This window comes from Triticum aestivum, chromosome 3D (assembly GCF_018294505.1).
Source record: "Triticum aestivum cultivar Chinese Spring chromosome 3D, IWGSC CS RefSeq v2.1, whole genome shotgun sequence".
Taxonomy (NCBI): Eukaryota; Viridiplantae; Streptophyta; class Magnoliopsida; order Poales; family Poaceae; genus Triticum; species Triticum aestivum.
The window spans coordinates 418509866-418537696 of NC_057802.1; the positions used below are offsets into that span (position 1 = coordinate 418509866).

The following is a 27831-nucleotide window of genomic DNA, read 5'->3' on the forward strand; positions in this document are numbered from 1 at the left end:
ACCTGTAGAGCATCTTTATAATCACCCAGTTACGTTGTGACGTTTGATAGCACACAAGGTATTCCTACGGTATCCGGGCGTTGCATAATCTCATAGTCAAAGGAATATGTATATGACATGAAGAAATAGCAATAAAACTTAACAATCATTATGCTAAGCTAACGGATGGGTCTTGTCCATCACATGATTCTCCTAATGATGTGATCCCCTTCATCAAATGACAACACATGTCTATGGTTAGGAAACTTAACCATCTTTGATTAACGAGCTAGTCTAGTAGAGGCTTACTAGGGACCCGGTGTTTTGTCTATGTATTCACACATGTATCAAATTTCCGGTTAATACAATTCTAGCATGAATAATAAACATTTATCGTGATATAAGGAAATATAAATAACAACTTTATTATTGCTCTAGGGCATATTTCCTTCACAAAGAGGATTACTTTCCTCAAGAAAACATTGTGTAAATCATTTGCCATGAAGGATTTAAGATCAGCTAAGCAAATACTCAGCATGAAGATCTCTCGTGATAGATCAGAGAAACTGCTTTGGCTCTCATGAAAAGGGTACATTAAGAAATGGGAAGGTACTTAGAAAGTTCAATATGAAGAATGCAATTTTTGTTATCTATTCGCTTGTAGGACACCACAAATTGAGTTCTCAACATTGTCTTACAAGCAAAAGGAGAAATAAAAAAGAGAGTAAATTACCATACCATTTTGCTGTGGGCAATTTGATGTGTGTCATCATGTGCTCGCCCAAATATCGCCTATGTAGTTCGAGTTGTTAGCAGGTTCATGACAAATCCGTGTAAAGCTCACTGAAAAGCAGTGAAGTAAATTCTCAGTTATCTCAGATGAACTTCTACATCATTTTTGTGCCTTGGAAGCGGTGATCCTATATTGCAAAGCTATACAGAGGGAGCAGTCTCATGCCAATCAAGATTGAAGAAATATGTTTCTACATCAACCACAAAAGTTGAGTACATAGCAGCGGTTGATGGTGACAAGAAAGTTTTGTGTGTGAAGAACTTGCAGGAACTAGGCATGAAACAAGAGAAGTTTGTTCTGTTTTGCGTCAGTTAAAGTGCTATTCATGCTGCCAAGAATTTAAGCTATCTCTCTCGAACCAAGCACATTGATGTGAGGTATCATTGAATTCAAGATGTTGTGAGTTTCAAGTTGCTACAACTTGAGAAGATTCATACCAGTAGGAATGGTTCGAATACGATGACAGGATATTGCTAAGTGAGAAGCTACATGCATGCTGCAAGGTAGCAGGTTTGGCAATGCCTCTGTCATGAGTTGGAGGGGAGATTGTTGGGATATTTTTCTAATCTGGGATGTGAGGAGTTCACAAAATGAGGCCTTTCAGGCAGCCCAAACATGTGGCAAAGCTCACTACCCATTAGAGTTATGACCCAGAGTCGTTTTGGTCTTTGTAGGCGAGGGAAGGGGGTTGCCTAGCCCTTCATCTAGCAACGAGGGAAGTTGGATGTCTAGCCCTTCATCTAGCAACCACCAACACAAGTGACTAAAATCAGGTTAGCCTCCGTTAGAGAAGAAAAAGAGGAAAGAGTGAATGAAGGGCTTGCAAGCAAGCAATGGGAACTCCTTCCCAAGGTTGTTATGGTCCTTCATCCAACAACGAGGGAGTTGGATGTGTAGCCCTTCATCTAGCAACCACCAACACAAGTGATGAAAATCAGGCTAGCCTCCGTTAGAGAAGAAAAAGAGAAAACCAAGAGAGAACGAGAAAGAGAGGAAAGAATGAATGAAGAGCTTGCAAGCAAGCAATGGGAACTCCTTCCCAAGGTTGTTATGGTCCAGACCCACTTCCTTGTCTCCTTCAAGCTGTAATTTCATCAACTTTGATGAGATTGTTCCTATCTCTAATTCTCGAGCACCAAATCTTGTCATGGATATTCAAGGTTTTGAGATCTTGATGGATGAAAGCCTCTAGTACTTACAGAAGAACTTATGTATCCCACTATTTGATTATAGTGAAAGCAGATTTGGGTGGCTTTGCACGTGTTTTATTCTCAACTTGAGGGTTTTTCAAGTAAAAATATTGGTTTTCATCTCTGCTAATTTTCTACTACTGTTTTGTGTATTTTTCACTTGGCACCACACATACTGCGATGGATGTCTGAGGTGCAACGCCACGCTGGAGAAACTTACCGGAAGTATTAAGTTATGTCATAAGTTTTGGCTGGCACAACTTAGCCGTTGACGGTCAGGGTTTTCTCCAGCCGCCTCCACTGCTTGCTTTCTCCACAGCTGATCTGTTATATAAACACAAGAGGACTTGACATGTTCTATATTTCTTGAAGAAGAACCCGAAGATCTCTATTTTGCTAGCGTCACTTCATTTTTTTTGAAGGGTTGCTAGCGTCACATAATTGGCTACTCTTAGTGGCACCAAGAGCAATGCACCAGCTGATTCCAGTATACAAGCATAATTATTCACACCGGACAGCCAAAACGAGATCAGTGTACGGCGTTAGGGTTCTCATCTCTGCTACGCAGCAGCCGGCGACGATGGCTAAGAGTTGAACTGCTGAATGACCATCTCATGTCAGTTGGAACTGAATCCTTGGCAAGGGAAGGAGCAAACCACATTTGCATCTTTGGGACAAATGATAAGGGAGCAGTGTGGTTTCCTTATGAGGCAGCCGAGCCCTTGTTGGTTGCGCGCTGAAAGATCGCACCCCCTCTTGCCCGGTAGTGATCCGATAGCCAGCCGGATATGATCTCGAGTTCTGATTCTCTCAGGCTTACGAGCCAATCTGGGTCCTCCTTGGTAGCAGGGCGCAGGTCTATGTGATGCGCTCCTGCAGAGCAAAACCAACACTTACATCAGTGATGAACTATGTATGGTATGACAGCTTGAAACCCACACCACCGGATATGAGTTCATTCTACAAGCAAAGCACTGTACCTAGTGGAGCCACAATGGCAACAACACTCTCAGATATGTTCTTCAGGACACTGCAGCATTCAGAGAATAGCAATATTAATACGACAAAACGGCGGTCAACGTGATAAGATTATTGCTATTAGTTAACAAGGTAAGTGTGTTCACCCTCCACCACTCCAAGGATCGAGAAGTCCATTGAAGAATATGATATTACTACCAAATTTCTCCAGAACAGAACTAATATTCTGACAAAAAAGAGGAGACAAGTTTCTAGTCAGTCAATTGGATAGCATAGAGAGCGTAAAGAGCGAAATTAGCATAACAACTCTGTCATCTCTGATGCATTTTATTATTAGTAGTAAATCCAACTCCCAAACGTCAGAGTGATAACCATAATAGTATTTAGTTCTGAAGGAATGGAAGAAAATATTTTTTTCAAGAAAGTCCTGATGCATCCATGCTTTAAGCTATCACAGGCATATATTGACGAACAGCATCCATATCAGGGTTTAAAATAGTGATAACTTTTTTTTTGCGGAAAAATAGTGATAACTGTGAAAGTGCCAGCGTCAGCCCTACAGGTATTCCTCAAAAAACATGATAACTTGAATTACTGAGTCAGTTGGTTTAGAAAATTCTGTTGTTGACAACAAATTACTAAGACTGAGCAATGTGTAAAAAGGACTTACATGGCCACCAAACTCTGTAGAGATCCATCGAGGCCTTGGCCTAACACCAAAGTTTTTGACACAGTCATCGGCATACAATGCATAGTCGAATTCATCTGGTGGAAACATGCTAAGACCTTCGCTAGAAGACATGGGCATTACCATCTCAGTACAAGCCTGTTTTAATCAAGAATAAAACATATGTCATACACTACAGTTTTTCAAGGTACAGTAATAAATGTAACAGAGATATCTAAGAGAAAAAAACAGATATATTTTTTGTAGTTTCCGGACCTGCCAATCCCATCCACCCATTCCATGAGGATCATCATCTAGATCAAAGCAGTCAACTGTACCAGTATAATTGTAGTATATATTTACTCCTGCATAAATTCTTTCCAGTATACTGCTCCCCTCTGGTTGCTTGTCAATATTTCTACATACCTGGATAAGAAACAAGATTATCTAAAGTAAGTAGTGATGACGTTAAGAAACTACGTCCTGATATTTTATTTTATTTTTGTAAAAAAAAAGAAAAGAAAAGAAACTACGTCCTGATATTTTATTTTTATTTTTTGTAAGGGAGCATGATAGGTTTTGAAAGTAAGTGAGCACACACAAGATTGTCATTGCAATCCTCTACATAAGCTCTTTGTTGTGTCTTTGGGTTATGCAAGCGAATTCTCACTGAATACTAGCACGTCCAGAAATGTTCGAAAGGATTCATGGCAAACAAGGGTTCAAGAACTAACTTCCTTAATTGGGTTGGCAGGCAAAGGCATGAGAAACTCTGACGGCATTGGGTAATCCACCATGGCCAGATAACTATATGCCGAGTTCAACCAATCCGAAAGGGCCCCCGTGGTATTCAGGGTCCTGCAGCATTCATACATAATATTATTGCAAGCAATCTCAATGAAAAAGATGGAGTGAATGGAGACGGAAACTCACTGGCAAAGGTGCAATGTTTTGCTTAGTTTTAGAAGACCATCTTGCCCATTCCCCTGCTCATCTAATTCTTTCCATGAGTCCTTTATTGTTTGGAAACAGCTTAAACTCTCCCTCTAAACACAAAGAAAAATAAGTGTCATTGGTGCCCTGTATCCAAAACAATGGAAAAACTAGTGTTCCTTTATTCAGAACAATAAAATCAAGCCAATATTATGCGCACGCAGACCTTAAAATCATTTGAAACAAGATCGTAGAATATGGTGTCAGGCACAATGTCCTCAAACTGTAGGATCGGAGCCGACGACGCGAGAGCCCCGACAGCAATATGCGGGTACTTGAGTCTCATCCAAGCAGCAAGCACTGAATGCCCAGTGAACAAAATCAGTACAGTACCAGAATAGACGCCCAACGATAACTGAAGATACTAGTGGGCAGTGGCTCTTACTTCCACCGTATGAGCCCCCGAAGAGCACCACGGGGCTGCTTTCCGAGGAGAGGTTCCTCTTGAGGTCAGTGAGCAGCACGGCGTAGTCGGCCAGCGCTTGCTCGGCCGTGAGGTACGCCATGGACCTGGAATTGTTGTAGGCCTTGTCTTTGCTGCCGAACGGCATGGACTCGCCGTAGTAGCGATGCTGCAGCAACCGCATCAGTCAGAAGTTCAAAAACCAAGGTCCGGTCAGCTAATAAAGCGGAACACAACGAGTGCAGGATAGTTGCCTCGGCGAAGACGACGAGGGCGGCGAAGCGCGGGGCGGCGTCCCAGACGAGGCCAGAGTTGGCGGCGAACCAGGCGATGTCGCCCTCATTGCCGCAGTAGAAGAAGATGGGCCCGCCGGGGCCCGCCCACCCGCCGGCGCCGGCGCGGCCCACGAGGTACCGCTGCTGGAAGAACTCCTCCTCGCCCGAGAAGCTGAAGTGGTCCAGCCGCTGCCGGAAGTAGCGGGTCTCGAACTCGTAGCCCCCGCCGACCCCGTCTCGCGCCCCCGCCCGCGGCCGCGGCCGCGCGTGGGGGCCCGGGAAGCGGGGCGGCGGGAGCAGGGCCCGCGCGACGGCCGGGAGGAGGCCGAGGAGGATGAGGAGCAGCGGGAGACGGCGGGGCCGATGCATGGGGGCGCTTTGCTTGACTTCGGTGAGCGGGCGGGCGGGCTGTGGAGTGGAGACGATCTGAGAAATGGGATCGAGCTGCGCGGAGCAATCGCGGAGCTTTCCAGGTGGCGCGTGACGTTGACGTACGTGCGTGTCATCCACTCCACTAGTGGAGTGTACGTATCCAAGAAGCTCATCCGGTGGCGACGAAGATGGACCGACTGCCAATTTTGTTAGGCTGACGGAGGCACTCACCTCACCGCGACGGGAACGCGCCGGCCGCCGACGTCGAGCTAGCGCTTGCTACTGAGCGTCTCTACCGGCCAGATGCGGGGCCTCTTGAGGACGCCGTGTTGGGCTCGTCGGGGACGGCCAAGGGTGTGCTCGGAACAAAATTCACCTGCAACATGTTCTCCGTGAGCACAGTGATACCAGTATACAGTACGTGCCTTCGAAAAAAAAGGAAGAAGAAGGAATGATTTCTAGACGCCGTGATCGAATCTTAATTTTGGCCTGTTGATCATACCGTCACGCAGCGTGCGAAGTGATTGTCGTCAGAGAGAGAACAGTGCTGATTTATTGGAGAACAAAAAGTTGAAGGCATCGACGCTTTCATAGCTCAGTTGGTTAGAGCACCCGTTTAGTAAGCGGGAGGTCTTGAGTTCAACTCTCAATGGAAGCAATATTTGTTTTTTGTTTTTTCACGTGCAAGAAATAAATAAATAGGACAAATTTAGACCCAACAGCAAAAATGGTCCCATGGTCTAGTGGTTAGGACATTGGACTCTGAATCCAGTAACCCGAGTTCAAGTCTCGGTGGGACCTTATTTTTATGCACATATTTTGTTTCTTTGTATTGTCTCGCACATTACACAGATTTACTTTTTTTAAAGACATTTACACAGTTTTACTTGCTGCTCTTGAAATATGCACTATATAGATAGATGAAGCGTGTGTCTGCTATTTTTAAAAAATCATTCAAATCTAAATTATTCTCTCAATCAATTTTGCATGCCATGATCAGCCAATGCCTCTTGCAACCAATTCTATCAACAAAAGTCTATTAGGTTGGTCTAGAAATTTATTTACTCTTCCTGCCAAGAGCAAAAACCATCTGACTTATTTGTGCTTCTAGTTAGAAATGTCCAAATATAACTTTCTCGGCGGTGCAAAACCAGATTTACAATATTCTTTACTGTGAAATATGCACAAGTTTCAATTTCTCCTCGCCTTGGCAAATGGCTCTTTGGGCATTTATCAACGTTTGTTTCAAGCGACCACCGCTGCTCTTCGTAGAGATGCATCACTAACTTTAGACCTGCAGCTCATGCCTCCCTCCCCTTACCAGCAAGTACATCAAAATCGGAGATTAATTTCGGTCGTTGTCTTCATCAACCTCACAGCCTCACGAAGTCACGAAGAGCATGTTGGGGAACGTAGTATTTCAAAAATTTCCTACGATCACGCAAGAGCTATCTAGGAGAAGTATAGCAACGAGTGGGGAGAGTGTGTCCACGTACCCTCGTAGACCGAAAGCAGAAGCGTTTAGTAACGCGGTTGATGTAGTCGAACGTCTTCGCGATCCAACCGATCCAAGTACCGAACGAACGGCACCTCCGCGATCTGCACACGTTCAGCTCGGTGACGTCCCTCGAACTCTTGATCCTGTTGAGGCCGAGGGAGAGTTCCGTCAGCACGACGGCGTGGTGACGGTGATGATGAAGTTACCGGCACAGGGCTTCGCCTAAGCACTACAACGATATGACCGAGGTGTGTAACTGTGGAGGGGGCACCGCACACGGCTAAGACAAATCTTGAGTGCCTTTGGGGTGCCCCCTACCCACGTATATAGAGGGAGGAGGAGGAGGCCGGCCTAGGAGGGGCGCTCCTATAAGGGGAGTCCAACTAGGATTCCCAATCCTAGTTGGAGTCCCCTTCCTTTTCCAAGAAGGGAGAGAGGGAAGGAGTAGGAGAGGGAGAAGGAAAGAGAGGGGGGCGCCGCCCCCTCCTTAGTCCAATTCGGACTTGCCATGGGGGGGCGCGCGGCCACCCCTTGAGGCCCTTCTCTCCTTTCCCGTATGGCCCATTAAGGCCCACTACTTCCCCCGGCGAATTCCTGTAACTCTCCGGTACTCCGAAAAATACCCGAAGCACTCGGAACCTTTCCGATGTCCGAATATAGCCTTCCAATATATCGATCTTTACCTCTCGACCATTTCGAGACTCCTCGTCATGTCCGTGATCTCATCCGGTGAAAGGATCAATATAGTTGACTAGAGGGGGGGGGTGAATAGGCAACTAACAATTTTTAGCTTTTCTTTACCAAATTAAACTTTGCATCAAAGTAGGTTGTCTAGATATGCAACTAGGTGAGCAACCTATATGATGCAACAACAAGCACACAAGCAAGCAAGGGATATAACTCAAATAAGCTTGCACAAGTAAAGGCACGAGATAACCAAGAGTGGAGCCGATGAAGACGAGGATGTGTTACCGAAGTTCCTTCCTTTTGAGGGGAAGTACGTCTCCGTTGGAGCGGTGTGGAGGCACATTGCTCCCCAAAAAGCCACTAGGGCCACCGTATTCTCCTCACGCCCTCACACAATGCGAGATACCGTGATTCCACTATTGGTGCCCTTGGAGGCGGCGACCGGACCTTTACAAACAAGGTTGGGGCAATCTCCACAACTTAATTGGAGGCTCCCAACGACACCACGAAGCTTCACCACAATGGACTATGGCTCCGCGGTGACCTCAACCGTCTAGGGTGCTCAAACACCCAAGAGTAACAAGTTCCGCTAGGGATTAGTGGGGGGAATCAAATTTCTCTTGGTGGAAGTGTACATCGGGGCCTTCTCACCCAATCCCGAGCAAATCAACAAGTTTGATTGGCTAGGGAGAGAGATCGGCCGAAAATGGAGCTTGGAGCAACAATGGAGCTTAGGGTTAGAAGAGGTAGTCAACTCGGAGAAGAAGACACCCCTTATATAGTAGTGGGACAAATCCAACCGTTATCCACTTAACCAGCCTGCGAACTGCGGTACTACCGCCCCAAACAAGCAGTACTACCGCAAGGGCTCATGGTACTACCGCGGCGGACCGCGATACTACCGCAGCTACGCCAGGAGCTTGCCCAGGCCTGAAGCGCAGAGGCTGAGGGCAGTACTGCCGCTCCCCCTTGCGGTACTACCGCAAGGCAGGATTGGACTAGCCTGGGAAGGGCGCGGATGAATAAAAATACATCCGTGCCAACTTCCGCTGAAAATCAGACAATGTAAAAATCCGACACGGTACTACCGCGCATGGCATGCGGTACTACCGTGCAGGGCGCGGATGTAAAAAATTACATCCGCCCCTACTTCCGCTCATGATGTTGTGCCAGACCAGGCTTCACGGTACTACCGCGGACATGGGGCGGTACTACCGCGTAGGGCGCGGATGTAAAAAATTACATCCGCCCCTACAGCCGCACGGGCGGCTTAGTCTGGTCTGAGGCCGCGGTAATACAGCTCCTTAGAAGCGGTACTACCGTGGGCACCTACGGTACTACCGCAGGGGCCTGCGGTACTACCGCTCCGAAGAGCAGTACTACCGCATGCCCCAGAACAACAACACTAGGAATCCTTCTCTTTGCAAATAGATGAGGAAAACGCAGGATGCTCCAAAGAGCAAAGGGAAAGGCGGTGCAGAGGAAGAAAACGTGTACGTGATGATTCCACCCGGACCTTTCCAACGCGGACCCCCTCTTAATAGTACGGCTTTCCTACGACTTAACTCCACCGAAAAGAAACATAGAAAAACACCGTCTTCAATAGTCTTCGAGGGGCACCAAACCGTCTTGTGCCTAGTGACGAAACATCTGAAATACTCAAGGCACACGATTAGTCCGCAAAAGCATTGTCATCAATCACCAAAACACTTTAGGGATAAATATGCCCTTATAATCTCCCCCTTTTTGGTGGATTGATGACAATACGAGATTTGCACAAAGGGAAATAATATAGAGCATAAGCAAACCCCACATCTCTAAAATATAGATGGGCTCCCCCTAGATGTGTACAATCTAGATAAGTGCTTTGGACTGCACGGCACACAAATTAGGATCAACACTCCCCCTATATTTTAGAGACAAGGCATATTTTGCAACAATAAGGCAAACACTAAGCAAGATAGTAGACAAGAGCATAATATAAGTAACACAAGATAATAAGCTCAATAGGGTACGATAGAGAGCATATGTCTTACACCATATGATAGAAAAGTCTCACAAACCAACCCAAAGCAAACAAGGCTCAACGGAACAAACGCAAGCAAAGCAAAACACACGACTCGCAAATCCCTACACTCTCTCCCCCTTTGGCATCGAGACGCCAAAAAGGCAGAGAGGACACCTAGAACACACGTGGTGGCTCAAGCGGAGTAATCACTCGCACGCTCCTCGTCAGACTCAGCAGCGGGGACGGTCTCCTCGTTGTCCTCCTCAGAATCAGTCGACTTGAAGCCCTGTTTTGCCATCCACTCAGCCTCTGGAGTGATGATCTCCTCAGAACCGCCAGAAACTTCCTCTCCAAATACCCTCATGATCTTCTTGTCACAGCGGCGACTCTCCTTGGAGGCAACGTGAGTCCTGTACTGCCCCTTTGCCTGCATGCAGAACAGGGTCTTCATCTTGTCCTTCAGCTTCTTGGCCCACAAGGGCTCAGAGGAGCGAGAGCCATACCCAACAGCGCGGTCCTCATCTGTATCCTCCGCCTCACTCTCCTCCCCATCAACAACCATCTTAGCAGCCTCAGCCTCAGCGCGAGTGGTAGTGTTGGCCCACTCGGGCTTGACACGGAGCCTGATGGGCTCATGACGAGTCCATTCCGGAGCAAGGAACTCATCACCGGGAAACAGCTTCTCCCAAGTCTTCGAGATCAACAGAAAAAGGTACGGTCCATAGATGGGTACCTTGCGGTTGAACACCGCGAACCGAAGCTCACACCACATGATATGTGAGACATCAAGTGGTTGAGACTGAGACACACGCGCATCCTCACACAGGAGCATCATATCCACCAGACAGGCATGCACCTTGTCCTTGTCACCAATGCGAGGAAAGAGGGAGTTGCGGAAGATGCGATACATGATGTCCAGAAAGGAGTTCAGCACCCACGACTTCTTGCCACTGGGAAGCAACTTCTCAACATAAAACGGTTGAAGCTTGTTCTTGTTAGCTGACTCAGGGTTGGCATGAGGGTGAACACCAACGGGCGTGTCGAGCCCCTCATCAGGTACGTGGAGCAAATCCATGAAGTCCTTCCAGGTAGCAGACAACTGACGTCCATTGGTCATCCAGGTCATCTTTTGTTCCTCCCTAGTGTGAAAGTGAACCGAAGCAAAGAACTGGGCAATGATCTCAGGGTCATAGTCCAGGTGCAAAGAGATCACATGCTCAATGCCAAACTGCTCCACCAGATCTAGAGCCTCACCAAAGTATGCACGGTGCTTGTCCTGCCTCATGTGATGCATGTCAATCCAGTGCACATCCACATAGATGTTATGTTTGGCCTTGATCACATGAGAGCATGTTGCTTGGTCCAAAACAAGTCATTCCCTCTGAAGTTAGCGCGGGGATTCACATACGGGTTGATCTGCCTTCGAGAGATAAACTCAGCAAGGGGTATCTCGTCCATGCCCCTTGCGGGTTCCTTGTACTTGCTAGCAGTGGTCTTGACATTGTGCTTGGGGGCACTGGAGCCCTCTGGAGTTTCGTCTTGGTTGCGCAGACGCTTGGAGCTAGTGTCACGACTGGGATTGGAACGGCGAGCAGGGGCACCGGAGCCACCACCTAAGACACAAAACACAAAACACGCACGAAAAGTGAGAAGGATCAATGCAAAGACCACAACAAAGCAAGTGAAACAAGTAGAAAAAGCATGTGATAATTGCCACAAGAGGGATTTGAAACAGCGGTAGTACTGCAATGCTGCGCGGTACTAAAATTTTAGTGCTGCTCCTAGCCACGGTAGTACCGCGCCAGGGAGGTACGGTAGTACCGTGTCTAGGTGCGGCAGTAAAATTTTAGTGTCGTGCCTCGTGCGGTAGTACCGCTCCTGAGGAGCGGTAGTACCGCACCAGAGATGCGGTAGTACTGCACGGATACAGATTCGAAACTACAACTAGATCTGTGAACATCCGTGACATCAACGCGGTACTACGGTCGAACAAATCCATCACGGGGCAACATAGCAAGTACAATCTCTACGCATTACAACTCTCCTACATCCTACTCTTGCAAAGATTTAGCCTAAAATCTCAAGAACAACATGCATCTCCCCAAAAACCTAGAGGCAAACGAACGAACCAAAGAGAGAGGGATTCGGGGAGAAACCTTGTTCCATGGCAAGAGGAAGTGGTGGGGAACGATCCCACCGGTCGAAATCCGAGGAGAGCGGCCAGAGACGGAGATCCGGCGAGGGCCTCCGGCGCCGTTCTTGGGCAGGAGAGAGAGAGGCGGCGTGGGGAGGAAGAGTGAATGGGTATGGGGGAGTTGGAACTCCCCCTGCCCGCTCTTAACCCCCACGCGCTCGCTACTACGCGGTAGTACCGCGCTTCATCGCGGTAGTACCGCCCGGGCGGAAGTACGGCGCCGTGGGCGGTAGTACTGCTCCACCAGCGGCAGTAAAAAATTACTGCCGTGCTGGTTGCGGTAGTACCATGTCCTTGCGGTAGTACCGTGGCAGGCCACGGTAGTACCGTGAACCCAAGAAAATGCAGTTTCAAACAAAAAGGAAGAAAAGGGGTCTTTGCAAGGAACCTTCAAGCGAACGAACACACCAACAAGCTAACAAACGAGACACCACAAGCACACGCTCGGCACGAAGAAAGAAAGGCAAGAGACAACAAGGAACAAACACGAGACACAACCTCTCCAAGGAGAGGGCGGTGGCCGGAGCCACCTATGTTTGAGTCAATTGGTATGGCACCGCGAAGAATTATCCTTGGGTCCATGACCAAAACTCGTCTTTGAAGCACAAGTACCATCAAAAATGGCTAATGTGAAAGAGTTGATTAATTTATGCATAATGGGGGGAGGGAGAGTTCATTGAGAGAACAACACTCCCCCTATGTCCATGCCTACATCTAAACTAGACATCAAGTTGAGTATGGTGGGGTGTGCAAGGGTTCAAGTCACATTGCTTGAATCAATGATATTTAGCTCATGCCTTAACTCGCGAAATCTTGCTTCATCCAAGGGCTTCATGAAAATATCTGCAAGGTTATCATGAGTGTTGACGTAGTTGAGCTCAATCTCCCCTCGCCTAATGTGATCCCGGATGAAGTGATACCGAATCTCAATATGCTTTGTCTTGAAGTGTTGCACCGGGTTGAGAGAAATCTTGATGGCACTTTCATTGTCACACCAAAGAGGCACTTTGTCACAAATGACACCGAAATGCTTTAAAGTTTGCCTCATCCATAGGAGTTGTGCACAACAACTACCAGCCGCCACATACTCCGCTTCGGTGGACGAGAGAGATACACAACTTTGCTTCTTAGAACACCAACTAACCAAAGAGCAACCAAGGAATTGGCACCCTCCGGAAGTGGACTTCCTATCCACTTTGTCTCCCGCCCAATCTGAGTCCGAATAACCTACAAGCTTGAAGTCTGCTCCTCTTGGGTACCAAAGGCCAAAGTTTGGGGTATGAGCCAAATATCAAAAGATTCGCTTGACCGCCACAAAGTGGCTTTCCTTAGGTGCGGCTTGAAACCGTGCACAAATCCCCACACTCAACATGATATCCGGTCTAGATGCACAAAGGTAAAGCAAGGAGCCGATCATGGAGCGTATACCTTTTGATCCACCGCTTTACCATTGGGATCAATGTCAAGTTGGCACTTGGTGGGCATTGGGGTGGTAGCCGGCTTGACATCACTTAGCTTGAATCTCTTTAGCATGTCTTGAGTGTATTTGGCTTGGTTGATGAAGGTTCCTTCTCTTCTTTGCTTAACTTCGAACCCGAGAAAGAACTTCAACTCTCCCATGGAACACATCTTGAACTTTGAGGTCATGAGAACAGAAAATTCCTCATTGAAAGCTTTGTTAGGGGAACTAAAGATAATATCATCAACATATAGTTGGCACACAAACAACTCCCCTTTGACCTTCTTAGTAAAAAGAGTGGGATCGATTTGCCCAACTTCAAATCCACGATCTTGCAACAACTTGGTAAGGTGGTCATACCACGCACGTGGGGCTTGTTTAAGGCCATAGAGTGCCTTATCGAGTTGATACACATGATCGGGGAAGTAGGGATCCTCGAACCCGGGGGGTTGTTTGACATATACCAACTCATTAATAGGGCCATTAAGAAAAGCACTCTTCACATCCATTTGTTGCAACTTAAAGTTATGATGAGAAGCATAAGCAATCAACAAACGAATGGATTCAAGGCGAGCAACAGGAGCAAAGGTTTCACCGTAGTCGATATCCTCGACTTGGGAGTAGCCTTGTGCTACCAATCTTGCCTTGTTGCGAATGATAGTCCCATGAGCATCTTGCTTGTTCTTGAATATCCACTTGGTTCCAATGACATTGTGGTTCCCGGTTGGCCTTGGCACCAATCTCCAAACCTTGTTGTACTCGAAGTTATTGAGTTCTTCATGCATGGCATTGAGCCAATACGGATCTTCGAGCGCCTCATAGACCTTTTGGGGTTCAACACAAGAGACAAACGCGTGATGTTCACAATAGTTTGCCAATTGTCTACGGGTGCTTACCCCCTTTTGAATGCTTCCAAGCACATTCTTCATGAGATGACCCTTGATAGAGAGCTTGGATGCAATCTTGGCGGCACGACGCTCCAATTCCTCCTGGTGGGTGAGTTGAGGGGCGGTCACTTGATCATCTTGAGCGCCGTCTTGAGCTTGTTCTTGATCTTGAGCTTGCTCTTGATCTTGAACTTGCTCGGAGGAGAGAACTTGACCTTGGACATCACTTGGTGATTCAACACCTTCTTGAGGTTGATCTTGCCCTTGGTCTTGTTCATGATGATGAGGGCCTTCACTTTGTTCTTCGGAAGCGTGTGGGTCTTGGGTTGGTGATGGTTCCACTTGAGTGGAACATTGTCCTTCTCCTTCGGCCACAAGGGGTTCCTCAATGGGTAGGATATGACCAACACCCATTCTTCTTATGGCTTGGGGAGGAATTTCATCACCTACATCACAAGTACCAATTTGCTCCACTTGGGAGCCGTTATTCTCATCAAACTCCACATCACACATCTCCTCAATAAGTCCCGTGGACTTATTGAGAACATGGTAAGCATGGGAGTTTGTAGCATAACCAACAAATATGCCCTCATGAGCTCTAGCCTCAAATTTAGACAAATGAACACCTTTCTTGAGAATGAAACACTTACACCCGAACACCCGAAATTACTTGAGGTTGGGCTTGTTACCGGTGAGTATCTCATATGGAGTCTTGTTCAAGCCTTTGTGGAGATAGAGCCAATTTGATGCATGACACGCGGTGTTGATGGCTTCGGCCCAAAAGTTGTATGGAGACTTGAACTCCGCCATCATGGTCCTTGCCGCATCCATCAACGTCCGGTTCTTCCTCTCCGCGACACCATTTTGTTGAGGGGTATAAGGTGCAGAATATTGATGCTTGATCCCCTCATCACTAAGAAACTCATCCAAGGTGTAGTTCTTGAACTCGGTGCCGTTGTCACTCCTTATTGTCAAGATCTTTGCATCATGTTGACGTTGAGCTTCATTTGCAAAGTCGATGACGGTTTGTTGAGTCTCACTCTTCCTCTTGAAGAAGTATACCCAAGTGTATCTTGAATAATCATCCACAATCACCAAGCAATACTTTCTACCTCCAAGACTATCAAAGGATAGAGGCCCAAAGAGATCCATGTGAAGGAGCTCCAAGGGTCTCTTCGAGTAGATGATAGTCATGGGAGGGTGAGCCTTCTCATGTAGCTTTCCTTTCGATACAAGCACTGCAAGCATGATCTTTGGCAAAACTAACATTTGTTAGTCCACGGACATGGTCCCCCTTGAAAAGACTTTGCAAAGATCTCATATTGACATGGACTAGACGGCAATGCCAAAGCCAACCCACGTCAACTTTAGCCATTAGGCATGTCGCGGTCTTAGTGGGTCGCTCCGAAAAGTTAATCACATAGAGACCGTTCTCGACATGCCCAACAAAGGCTACTTTAAGAGTCTTGCTCCACAAGAGGGCCACGGTATCAACATCAAAGAAGGTGTCAAAACCCATGAGTGCAAGTTGACGAACGGAAAGTAAATTGTATGCAAGGGACTCAACAAGCATGACCTTCTCGATCGTGAGATCATGAGAAATGATAACCTTGCCGAGTCCCAATACCTTAGAAGACGAGGCATCACCCCACTCCACATTGGTGGGCATAGATGGAATCTTGTGAACGTCCACCACCAAGTCCTTGCTTCCGGTCATATGATTTGTAGCTCCACTATCGAGCAACCATGATCCCTCACCGGAAGCAAACACCTACAAGAGATGAATGCTTGGTTTTAGGTACCCATTTTGTAATGGGTCCTTTGATGTTAGTGACAAGGATCTTAGGAACCCAAATAGACCATTCAATGTACTCATAAGGAGAACCAACAAATTTGGCATAAACATGCCCATCACTAGCACGACACAACACATAAGAAGGGTTAAAGTTGCCAGCTTTGTTGGAAGGGGTGGCATTGCCCTTCTTGACACCACCACCCTTCGCATTGTTCTTCTTCTCCTTGGGAGCACCCTCTCCCTCCTTCACAAAAGTTTGCTTGAGAGGAGGAGGTCGTTTGGTCTTGTCATTCTTCTTCTTGTTCTTGGGCTTGGGTGCAAACCCAATCCCCTCCTTGGCTACAACTTCCTTTTGATTACTCAAAAGGTCGTTGAGGTTCTTCTCACCTTGTATGCACGACACAAGGCCTTTCTCAAGTTGCTCCTTCAACTTAGCATTCTCCTCAATAAGATGCACATGCTCACAACACGGGTTAGTAGCATTTGCATTATCAATTAAAACCATATGAGGAAAGGTGGCTTTCTCCTTGGTTAGATTCACTTGAAGTTGATCATGAGCCTCTTTAAGACTAGCATGAATACCCTTCAAGGCCTTGTGAGCCTTGTCAAGTATATCAAACTCCTCCTTGAGTCTAGCAAGATCAATCCCAAGTTTGGCTTTCTCGGAATTTAGCACACGAGATACAACAAGAGCATGATCATCGTTGTATGACTCCTCAAGAGCCAAACGAAGACCACGCTCTTCCTCAAGAGCATTGGAAAGATCCAAAATCTCATCGGCATAGTCACGACTATGCCCCTCCATCTTAGAGATGGTATCTTCGTGAGCCTCGATCAAGTCATTGGCTTCACCAAGTTGTTCCAAGAGAGCAACGAAGTGCTTCTTGGATTTACCCTTGAGTTTACCCATAAAGGACTCAAACTCATTCTCCTCCACATTAGATCCCTCATGTTCATCAATGCAATCCGTCAATGAATGATTATTAATGATGGTAGTTTTGATGTTGGGGGTTACCTTGTTAGTGGCTTTAGCCATGAGGCACTTGGCGGTGATGTTCTCATTGGGTGAGTCGAAGAGAGACACCCGTGGAGTTGATGCAATGGCAATGGAGGCCATGGCAACCGACTCACCATCTTCATCATCATCATCATCCTCATTGTACTCTTCTTGTACCACCAACGCCTTGGGAGGAGTCTTCTTGGTGAAGTTGCTCTTGTTAGAGAAAGACTTGGCCTTGTCCTTCCGGATGAGCTTGCCACCATTGTCTTCCCTTTTCTCATAAGGGCATTCCGCAACAAAGTGGCTCACATTGCCACAATTATAGCAAGTCCTCACACGTTGCTTGACCTTCGCACCACTCGAGTTGTTCTTGTTGAAGTTGGGCCTTGAGTTCTTCTTGCTCCAAAATTGCCTTGAAGCAAGAGCCATGTGTTCATGATAAGCATACTTTGTATCTTCGGGGTTGCTCTCCTCTTCTTCCTCTTCTTCTTCTTCTTCCACACAAACCTTGGCCTTCAATGCAAGGTTGGGCTTCTTTGCTCTTTGAGAACGTAGCACCGCATTGTCGGCGGTCTTGTCCAAGATGCTCATAGCCACAAACTCATCCAACACTTCACTTGAGGACAAGGTGTGGAAGTCCGGCCGTTGACGAATGACGGAGGACCTAGCCTTGTGGTAAGGCATCATTGCCTTGAGAAATTTGCGCTTGATCCAATTGTCATCCGTGTCCTTACTCCCATGATCTAGGAGTGAGACCGCGAGTTTGGTTACTCTCCGATAAAGCTCACGAGGTTCTTCATCTTCTTTCATTGCAAACTCGTCGGCTTCATCTTGCACCACTTCATAGTTGGAGCGTTGAATGCTTGCGCTTCCCCGATAGAGGGAAACAACTTGGTGCCAAGCATCTTTGGCCATGGCATAGGGCCGGAGGTGTGGAAGATCTTCGGGTGGAATTGCATCTTGGATGATGAAGAGAGCATTCTCATTGAATTGATTATCCGCGGCTTCTCTAGGCGTGAAGTTGCTTCGGTCATGCGGATAGAAACCTTCTTCAATGATTCTCCAGAGATTAGTATTCACAAGATTCAAATGACGCTTAAAGCGATAAACCCAAGAATCAAAATCCTCATTTTCACAATCTTAGGGGGAGGACCGGCATGATTCAAATGAGTAGAAGGAATCGGTCCTCCATAAACAAGTGGAGGTTCCACATGGGCAAAGATGCCGGTGCCATTCTTACCACTAGTAGAAGGAGCTTTTTCACCAGTAGCTTCCCCCTTGTCGGAGTTAGCATCCGTCACCTTGTTAGTGGGATCACCCACTTTCAACGGTGCGGTAGATAGTTTAAGCCCTTCAATGAATTTATTAAACATGCTTTCAACCTCGGTCGTCATGGAGGTTTTCAATGTGTCCAAAGCCACATTGAATTCCTCACGAGAGACCGCGGTTCCCCCATCGGCCGTAGACGAGAACGGATTCACACCGAAGTGCTCCTCCCCACCGTCTACGGTGTCGACCATACTCTTTGGACGACAAAGTCCTTAAAAAGAGACGAGGCTCTGATACCAATTGAAAGGATCGATATAGTTGACTAGAGGGGGGGGGGTGAATAGGCAACTAACAATTTTTAGCTTTTCTTTACCAAATTAAACTTTGCATCAAAGTAGGTTGTCTAGATATGCAACTAGTTGAGCAACCTATATGATGCAACAACAACAAGCACACAAGCAAGCAAGGGATATAACTCAAATAAGCTTGCACAAGTAAAGGCACGAGATAACCAAGAGTGGAGCCGATGAAGACAAGAATGTGTTACCGAAGTTCCTTCCTTTTGAGGGAAGTACGTCTCCATTGGAGCGATGTGGAGGCACAATGCTCCCCAAGAAGCCACTAGGGCCACCGTATTCTCCTCACGCCCTCACACAATGCGAGATGCCATGATTCCACTATTGGTGCCCTTGGAGGCGGCGACCGGACCTTTACAAACAAGGTTGGGGGAATCTCCACAACTTAATTGGAGTCTACCAACGACACCACGAAGCTTCACCACAATGGACTATGGCTCCGCGGTGACCTCAACCGTCTAGGTGCTCAAACACCCAAGAGTAACAAGATCCGCTAGGGATTAGTGGGGGGAATCAAATTTCTCTTGGTGGAAGTGTAGATCGGGGCCTTCTCACCCAATCCCGAGCAAATCAATAAGTTTGATTGGCTAGGGAGAGAGATCGGCCGAAAATTGAGCTTGGAGCAACAATGGATCTTAGGGTTAGAAGAGGTAGTCAACTCGGAGAAGAAGACACCCCTTATATAGTAGTGGGACAAATCCAACCATTATCCACTTAACCAGCCCGCGACCTGCGGTACTACCGCCCCAGACAAGTGGTACTACCGCAAGGGCTCACGGTACTACCGCTGCTACGGCAGGAGCTAGCCCAGGCCTGAAGCGCAGAGGCTGAGGGCGATACTGCCGCTGGCGCGGTACTACCGCTCCCCCTTGCGGTACTACCACAAGGCAGGATTGGACTAGCCTGGGAAGGGCGCGGATGAATAAAAACACAGCCGTGCCAACTTCCGCTGAAAATCAGACAATGTAAAAATCCGACATGGTACTACCGCGCATGGCATGCGGTACTACCGCGCAGGGCGCGGATGTAAAAAATTACATCCACCCCTACTTCTGCTCATGATGTTGTGCCAGACCAGGCTTCACGGTACTACCGCGCACATGGGGCGGTACTACCGCGTAGGGCGCGGATGTAAAAAATTACATCCGCCCCTACAGCCGCACGAGCGGCTTAGTCTGGTCTGAGGCCACGGTACTACAGCTCCTTAGGAGCGGTACTACCGTGGGCATCTACGGTACTACCGCAATGGCATGCGGTATTACCGCTCCAAAGAGCAGTACTACCGCATGCCCCAGAACAGCAACACTAGGAATCCTTCTCTTTGCAAATAGATGAGGAAAACGGAGGATGCTCCAAAGCGCAAAGGGAAAGGCGGTGCAGAGGAAGAAAACGTGTACGTGATGATTCCACCCGAACCTTTCCAACGTTGACCCCCTCTTAATAGTACGGCTTTCCTACGACTCAACTCCACCGAAAAGAAACGTAGAAAAACGCCGTCTTCAATAGTCTTCGAGGGGCACCAAACCGTCTTGTGCCTAGTGACGAAACATCTGAAATAATCAAGGCACACGATTAGTCCGCAAAAGCATTGCAATCAATCACCAAAACACTTTAGGGATAAATATGCCCTTACATCCGGGACTCCGAACAAACTTCGGTCATCAAATCACATAACTCATAATACAAATCGTCATCGAACGTTAAGCGTGCGGACCCTACGGGTTCGAGAACTATGTAGACATGACCGAGACACATCTCTGGTCAACAACCAATAGCAGAACCTGGATGCTCATATTGGCTCCTACATATTCTACGAAGATCTTTATCGGTCAAACCACATAAGAACATACGTTGTTCCCTTTATCATCGATATGTTACTTGCCCGAGATTCGATCGTCGGTATCCTCATACCTAGTTCAATCTCCTTACCGGAAAGTCTCTTTACTCGTTCCGTAATGCATCATCCCGTAACTAACTCATTAGTCACATTGCTTGCAAGTCTTATAGTGATGTGCAGTACCAAGAGGGCCCAGAGATACCTCTCCGATACATGGAGTGACAAATCCTAATCTTGATCTATGCCAACCCAACAAACACCTTCGGAGACACCTGTAGAGCATCTTTATAATCACCCAGTTATGTTGTGACGTTTGATAGCACACAAGGTGTTCCTCCGGTATTCGGGAGTTGCATAATCTCATAGTCAGAGGAACATGTATAAGTCATGAAGAAAGCAATAGCAATAAAACTAAACGATCATTTATGCTAAGCTAACGGATGGGTCTTGTCCATCACATCATTCTTCTAATGATGTGACCCCGTTCATCAAATGACAACACATGTCTATGGTCAGGAAACTTAACCATCTTTGATTAACGAGCTAGTCTAGTAGAGGCATACTAGGGACACTTTGTTTTGTCTATGTATTCACACATGTATCAAGATTCCGGTTAATACAATTCTAGCATGAAATAATAACATTTATCATGATATAAGGAAATAAAATAATAACTTTATTATTGCCTCTAGGGCATATTTCCTTGAGTCTCCCACTTGCACTAGAGTCAATAATCTAGTTCACATCGCCATGTGATTTAACACCAATAGTTCACATCACCATGTGATTAACACCCATAGTTCACATCACCATGTGACCAACACTCAAATGGTTTACTAGAGTCAATAATCTAGTTCAGATCGCTATGTGATTAACACCCAAGAGCACTAAGGTGTGATCATGTTTTGTGTGTGAGAGAAGCTTAGTCAATGGGTCTGTCACTTTCAGAGTCGTATGTATTTTGGAAATTTTCTATGTCTACAATGCTCTGCATGGAGCTACTCTAGCTAATTGCTCCCACTTTCAATATGTATCCAGATTGAGACTCAGAGTCATCCGGATCGGTGTAAAAGCTTGCATCAACGTAACTCTTTACGATGAACTCTTTATCACCTCTGAGGGAGTCCTGGACTAAGGGGTCCTCGGGCGTCCGGCCTGTTAGCCATGGGCCGGACTCATGGGCTGTGAAGTTACGAAGACCGAAGACTGCACCCGTGTCCGGATGGGACTCTCCTTGGCGTGGAAGGCAAGCTTGGCAACCGAATATGTAGATTCTTTTCCTTTGTAACCGACCTTGTGTAACCCTAGATCTCCCCGGTGTCTATATAAACCGGAGGACTTAGTCCGGAAAGGGAGAGACTGATTACCTTAGTCATATAGGCTAGACTTCTAGGGTTTAGCCATTACGATCTCGTGGTAGATCAACTCTTGTAATACTCATATCCATCAAGATCAATCAAGCAGGAAGTAGGGTATTACCTCCATAGAGAGGGCCCGAACCTGGGTAAACATCGTGTCCCCTGTCTCCTGTTACCATCGACCTTAGACGCACAGTTCGGGACCCCCTACCCGAGATCCGCCGGTTTCGACACCGACATTGGTGCTTTCATTGAGAGTTCCACTGTGCCGTCCTCAAAAGGTTCGATGGCTCCTTCAATCATTAACAATGACGCTGTCCAAGGAGAAACTTTCCTCCCCGGACAGATCTTCGTGTTCGGCGGCTTCGCACTGCGGGCCAAACTCGTTTGGCGACCTGGAGCAGATCGATAGCTACGCCCCTGGCCATCAAGTCAGATTTGGGATCTTGAATTACGTTGCGGACATCCGTGGAGATTTGATCTTCGCCGGATTCGAGACCGCGGCAATAGCTCCTGGTCACCTTGACGAGCATGACCTAAATCTGTCGTTAGACCGCATCCAGGAGATAGCTCCTGCGACCACTCCGGCCTTAGATCCAGAGCACACTGCGGCATCCAAGGATGGGAGGCTCGACCCCACCACGGAGGCCACAGATTCCCCGGCGTTGGAGACGCACATGGACTTAACCTCACACAATATCTGTGTCACCGGAACTCCGGACTCTTCTTCGGGTATAAGTTCCGAACCATGTGAGTCCGCGGATACCGAACTTGATCGCTTATCGATCTTTGAATTCAGCGCCGCAGACATCTTCCAACACTCGCCCTTGGGCGATGTGCTAAATTCGTTGAGAAATCTGTCCTTGGCAGGGGACTCACAGCCGAATTATGTCCAGTTCGAACTGGAGGCTGATGATGAAGGAGAATTTCGCTTCCCACCCACCACCCACTTCGTAGCCATTGTCGAAGATTTAACCGACGCGCTTGACTATGACTCCTAAGACATCAACGGTATGGGTGACGATGCCGGAGACGAGGAGGCCCAAAACCCGCCGTTCACCGGACGATGGACGACCACTTCCTCATACGACGTCTACATGGTAGATACGCCAAAAATAATAGCGACGATGACAAGGAAAACCCAGCAAAGGAGGACCCTCCTAAAACACAACCAAAGCGTCGGCGTCAGCAGTGCCGCTCTAAATCCCGCCGCAGCAGGGATAGCAACACCGACACAGGAGACAACAACACTCTGGATGGTGCCGAAGACACAGAAGAACCCGATGAACAAACTGCCGAACGAGACAATCGGGAATCAGGGCATGCCAGCCGTGATGAACAGGCCATAAAAGAAGACTCGGAGGATGGTAGTTACCGTCCACCCTCCGAGGAGGAGGTGAGCCTCGGCAATGAAGACTTCATCGTGCCTGAGGAGCCCCTGGAGCAGGAGCGCTTTAAGCTTCAGCTAATAGCCACTGCGGGGAGCCTAAAAAAGAAGCAGCAGTAGCTTCAAGCTGATCAAGACCTGCTCAATGACAGATGGACCGATGTCCTGGCAGCCGAGGAATACGGCCTTAAACGCCCAGTCAAAAGTTACCCGAAGCGCAGATTGCTACCTCAGTTCGACGATGAGGCGCCAGATCCCGCACCAGCATCACGCAACGCGGCTGATCGGCCACCGCGTGGTCGGGATAAAACTGCAACCCAAGCCGAAAACCAAACTGTCCCACCCCGCCGTAAAGGCAGGGATAAGACAGCTCGGGGCCATACATATGACCTCCGCCAAGACCTGGACAGCAGAGCGGAACATACAAGACCGATCTACGGATCGCGAGGATGTGCCTTAACGCGTGGGGACAGCTATCTATTCGGGCGTGACAAACCTAGTCACGCCCGAGCCGAAAACCGCAGACGGACTCCATCAGAGCTACGTCGCGATGCGGCCCGATATAGAGGCGCCGCACACCCTCTTTGCTTCACTACCAAAGTAATGGACCATGAATTCCCAGAAGGGTTTAAACCCGTAAACATCAAATCATACGATGGAACAACCGATCCCGCGGTATGGATCGAGGATTTTATTCTCCACATCCACATGGCCCGCGGGGACGATCTTCACGCCATCAAATACCTCCCACTAAAACTTAAAGGGCCAGCCCGACACTGGCTAAACACTCTGCCCGAGAATTCTATTGGCAGCTGGGAGGACCTGGAAGAAGCTTTTCTCGACAACTTCCAAGGTACATATGTTCGGCCGCCAGACGCCGATGACTTAAGTCACATAGTTCAACAGCCCGAGGAGTCAGCCAAGAAGTTCTGGACTAGGTTCCTAACTAAAAAGAACCAGATCGTCGACTGTCCAGATGCCGAAGCCTTAGCGGCCTTTAAACATAGCATCCGCGATGAATGGCTCGCTCGCCACCTCGGCCAAGAAAAGCCAAAATCTATGGCAGCCCTCACGGCACTCATGACCCGCTTTTGCGCGGGTGAGGATAGTTGGTTGGCTCGCAGCAAAAACATAGCTAGCGAGGCAGGCCCCTCCGAGGTTAAGAACAACCACGGCAAGCTCCGACGTAACAGACACAAATGCCGAAGCAATGGTGATAATACCGACGACACTACAGTCAACGCCGGATTCAGTGGCTCCAAGTCCAACCAGCGGAAGAAACCATACAAGAGAAATAATCAGGGACCATCCAGCCTGGATCGCATACTCGATCGCCCGTGCCAGATACATGGCACCCTGGAAAAACCAGCCAATCATACCAACAGAGACTGTTGGGTTTTTAAACAGGCCAGCAAATTAAACACCGAGAATAGGGAAAAGGGATCACAAAGCGAGGACGACGACGAGGAGCCCCGACAACCGAACACAGGGGGACAGAAGAAGTTTCCCCCTCAACTGAAAACAGCAAGCATGATATATGTTACACACATCCCCAAAAGGGAGTGCAAGCGCGCACTAAGGGACGTTTATGCGATAGAGCCAGTCGCCCCAAAATTCAACCCATGGTCATCATGACCGATCACTTTTGTTCGTCGGGATCACCCGACCAGTATCCGGCATGGCGGATCAGCCGCACTAGTCCTGGACCCAATCATTGATGGATTCCACCTAACGCGCGTCCTCATGGACGGTGGTAGCAGTCTCAATCTGCTCTATCAAGACACAGTGCACAAAATGGGCATTAATCCATCAAGGATCAAGCCAACGAAGACTCCTTTCAAAGGAGTCATACCAAGTGTAGAGGCCCGCTGTACGGGCTCAATCACACTAGAGGTTGTCTTTGGATCCCCCGACAACTTCCGAAGCGAGGAGTTAATCTTCGACATCGTCCCATTCCGCAGTGATTATCACGCACTGCTCGGACGGACGGCATTCGCTCGGTTCAATGCGGTGCCGCACTATGCTTATCTTAAGATTAAGATGCCCGGTCCACGTGGCGTCATAACGGTCAACGGAAACACGGAATGCTCCCTCCATACAGAGGAGCACACCGCCGCCCTAGCAGCAGAAGCACAGAGCGGCCTTCTCAAGCAGAACCGTAATCCGGCTGCCGAGCCGCTGGACATCGTAAAGAGGGTCCGGACTACGCTGCACCAGTCCAGCGCGGCTCATCAAGAGCTCGACTAGCAATTTGGCCTCCGTCCCAGCCCCGACCAGGTAGTGGCATTGGTACCACGCGTGCATCATTACGCACTAGAAATCCCATGGGCACCGACGGAGGCACAACTAGCTTGTGATCCACAGTTCGGCTCGACCGATCCCGGACATACATATATTGTCACCATTTCCTTTTCCCTTTTTTAGTTTATTTTGCATAGGCCTTCTTTGATGACCCAACTAGTGGTCCTGTCAAAGGATAAAAACACCAGGATGGCAAGAAGCACAGACGTACAGGGGAAGTTCTAGAGGTCCGACTAACGGCTACTCTACCTGTTGTCAGGACCCATACGCAGCTCGCCTTTGGTCATGGCATGTTAAACAACCGGTTGCTTATCGCACCATTTGTATCAATGCGCTTTGACGCATTAACCCAATTATAATGGAAACAGTTTGTGGCTCAAGTTTAAGGGCCCAAGATATTACCTCTGCTTTCTTTCTATTTTCCTTTAAATAACCTATCTTCTAGCACCCGTACACTTTGGTACGTTTCATATTTGCCAGGGGCTCCCAGGCGCCCCACAATATGGCAACAAAGTCTGAACACTTTTATAGTATAGTTCGGCACCCCGAATTTAGCATTATATGCATTGGCTCCGAATCATGTCTTTGGTCAATAGTTGGGTTGCCCGGCTCCTGTGGTTGCTACCTTACGTTCCGCTACATCGGCTAAGGTAGTAAAGGGAGAACTACTGCGATTGTGCCCTGGTTTATCCAACGGAGCACCTCAGTATAGAAAGCCGAAAACGGACTGTCATGATGTAGCGAGAGCCGGTCAGCTGTTCGGAGGTTACAAATCATTGGAGATTTCTCCCGCATTACGGGAAGGACCGGTACTTCCCGATCAGACGCTCATAGCACTCTGGTTGGAAAAGCAGGGGCTGCGCCTATGTTTTATTGTAAAACTCCTATGGCTAAGTGAGGGCGTTTAAGCCGCATAGTCTGATTGCCTGGTTCGTTGCGCTAAACAACTCCTTCAAGGACCATACAATTGGATCAAGATTGTTTAGATTCCATCCCGAACACCCCCGTACTACCTACGTGGGGGCAGAAGCCGACGACTTGCCAACCCTCAGATTCCATACAACACGGCCGCACAGGAGGAAAAAACTAAAACATAACAAAAATTATATTACAAACTAACTTTGTTTCATCATACAAGGCAAAGACAACACGAATGTATTCATTCAAAAATAATGTCCTGCCCACACTACGTTGCCACAATGCGAGAACCTTCTAGGACATCCGCAAAATAGCGCTCGGGTGTGTGGTGCTCCTTGCCCTCTAGCGCCCCCCTGGCCAGCTCGACGGCGTTCATCTTCGCCCACCACATCTTGCAACGAGCAAAGGCCATACGAGCACCTTCAATACAGGCCGATCGCTTGACGATATCCAGCCGAGGACAGGCGTTCACCATCCGCCTCACGAGTCCGAAGTAGCTGTCGGGCATAGCTTCGGCTGGCCATAGCCAGATTATAAAATCCTTCATGGCTAGTTCGGCCACCCTATGCAGCTCCACCAGCTATTTCAGCTGATCGGTGAAAGGCACGGGATGCTCTGGCATAAGATATTGCGACCAGAATAGCTTCTCCGTGGGACTCCCTTCCTTGGCTCGAAAGAACTCCGCAGCGTCGGACACACTTCACGGCAGATCAGCAAAAGCCCCTGGAGAACTCCGAATTCGGGTTAGTAAAAGACACTTCCTCTTCGCATATTTGCTTTGCATACTGAATGCCTTACCCGCCGCAATCTTCCTCGCCTCCTGGATCTCTTGGAGGGCGCCCTGGGCCTCGTTCCGGGCCGTCTCCGCACTCTGCCGAGCCTTGGAGAGTTCGGCCTCTTTAGCCGACGTGTTACGCTCCAAAGTCTCACACTTCTTCACCGCGTCATGGAGTTCTTGTTGGACCTTGTTGACCCGGGCCTTGAGCTTCTTACGGGCAGCCTGCTCCTTGACAGCCTTCCCCTCGGCTTTGCCCAGGGCCTTTTTCAGGTCCTCGGCCTCGGTCGTCGCTCCTATACATATCATGACACTTTGGTCAATATACATTTTACTCTTTTTGAATATTTCCCGGGTTATCACATACCTTGATTCTCCTGGAGCTGCCTCCTCACCTGGCCGAGCTCCTCCTCGACCTGCTCCGGCCTCCGCTTTATATCGGAGACTTTGGC

At 48.1% G+C, this 27831-nt stretch overlaps 1 protein-coding gene and 2 non-coding genes across 3 annotated transcripts; 2 read left to right on the top strand and 1 right to left on the bottom strand.

Annotated features, from left to right (window-relative positions):
- Nucleotides 1-2294: 2294 nt before the first annotated feature.
- On the bottom strand, nt 2295-5763 carry LOC123079285 (lysosomal Pro-X carboxypeptidase). Its single transcript, XM_044502022.1, has 10 exons — nt 5258-5763; nt 4986-5172; nt 4767-4900; nt 4541-4653; nt 4342-4465; nt 3884-4033; nt 3611-3766; nt 3087-3166; nt 2943-2992; nt 2295-2835 (listed from the first exon to the last, which is right to left on the bottom strand). Exons 1-10 carry the CDS (start codon nt 5645-5647, stop codon nt 2666-2668), a joined length of 1554 nt encoding a protein of 517 aa, XP_044357957.1. The 5' UTR covers nt 5648-5763; the 3' UTR covers nt 2295-2665.
- Nucleotides 5764-6234: 471 nt separating this feature from the next.
- TRNAT-AGU (transfer RNA threonine (anticodon AGU)) lies at nt 6235-6308 on the top strand. Its single transcript has one exon. It is a non-coding gene; the product is annotated as a tRNA-Thr (tRNA).
- A 71-nt stretch (nt 6309-6379) lies between these two features.
- TRNAQ-CUG (transfer RNA glutamine (anticodon CUG)) lies at nt 6380-6451 on the top strand. Its single transcript has one exon. It is a non-coding gene; the product is annotated as a tRNA-Gln (tRNA).
- Nucleotides 6452-27831: the final 21380 nt, after the last annotated feature.

Excerpts from the sequence above, each read along its gene's own strand:
- LOC123079285 (XM_044502022.1), bottom strand. The coding sequence starts at position 5,647 with ATGCATCGGCCCCGCCGTCTCCCGCTGCTCCTCATCCTCCTCGGCCTC. Across the intron at positions 5,173-5,257 it reads CCCTCGTCGTCTTCGCCGAG|CATCGCTACTACGGCGAGTC; the intron begins GCAACTATCCTG and ends CGGTTGCTGCAG. Across the intron at positions 4,034-4,341 it reads CTGCCAACCCAATTAAGGAA|GTATGTAGAAATATTGACAA; the intron begins GTTAGTTCTTGA and ends TTTCTTATCCAG.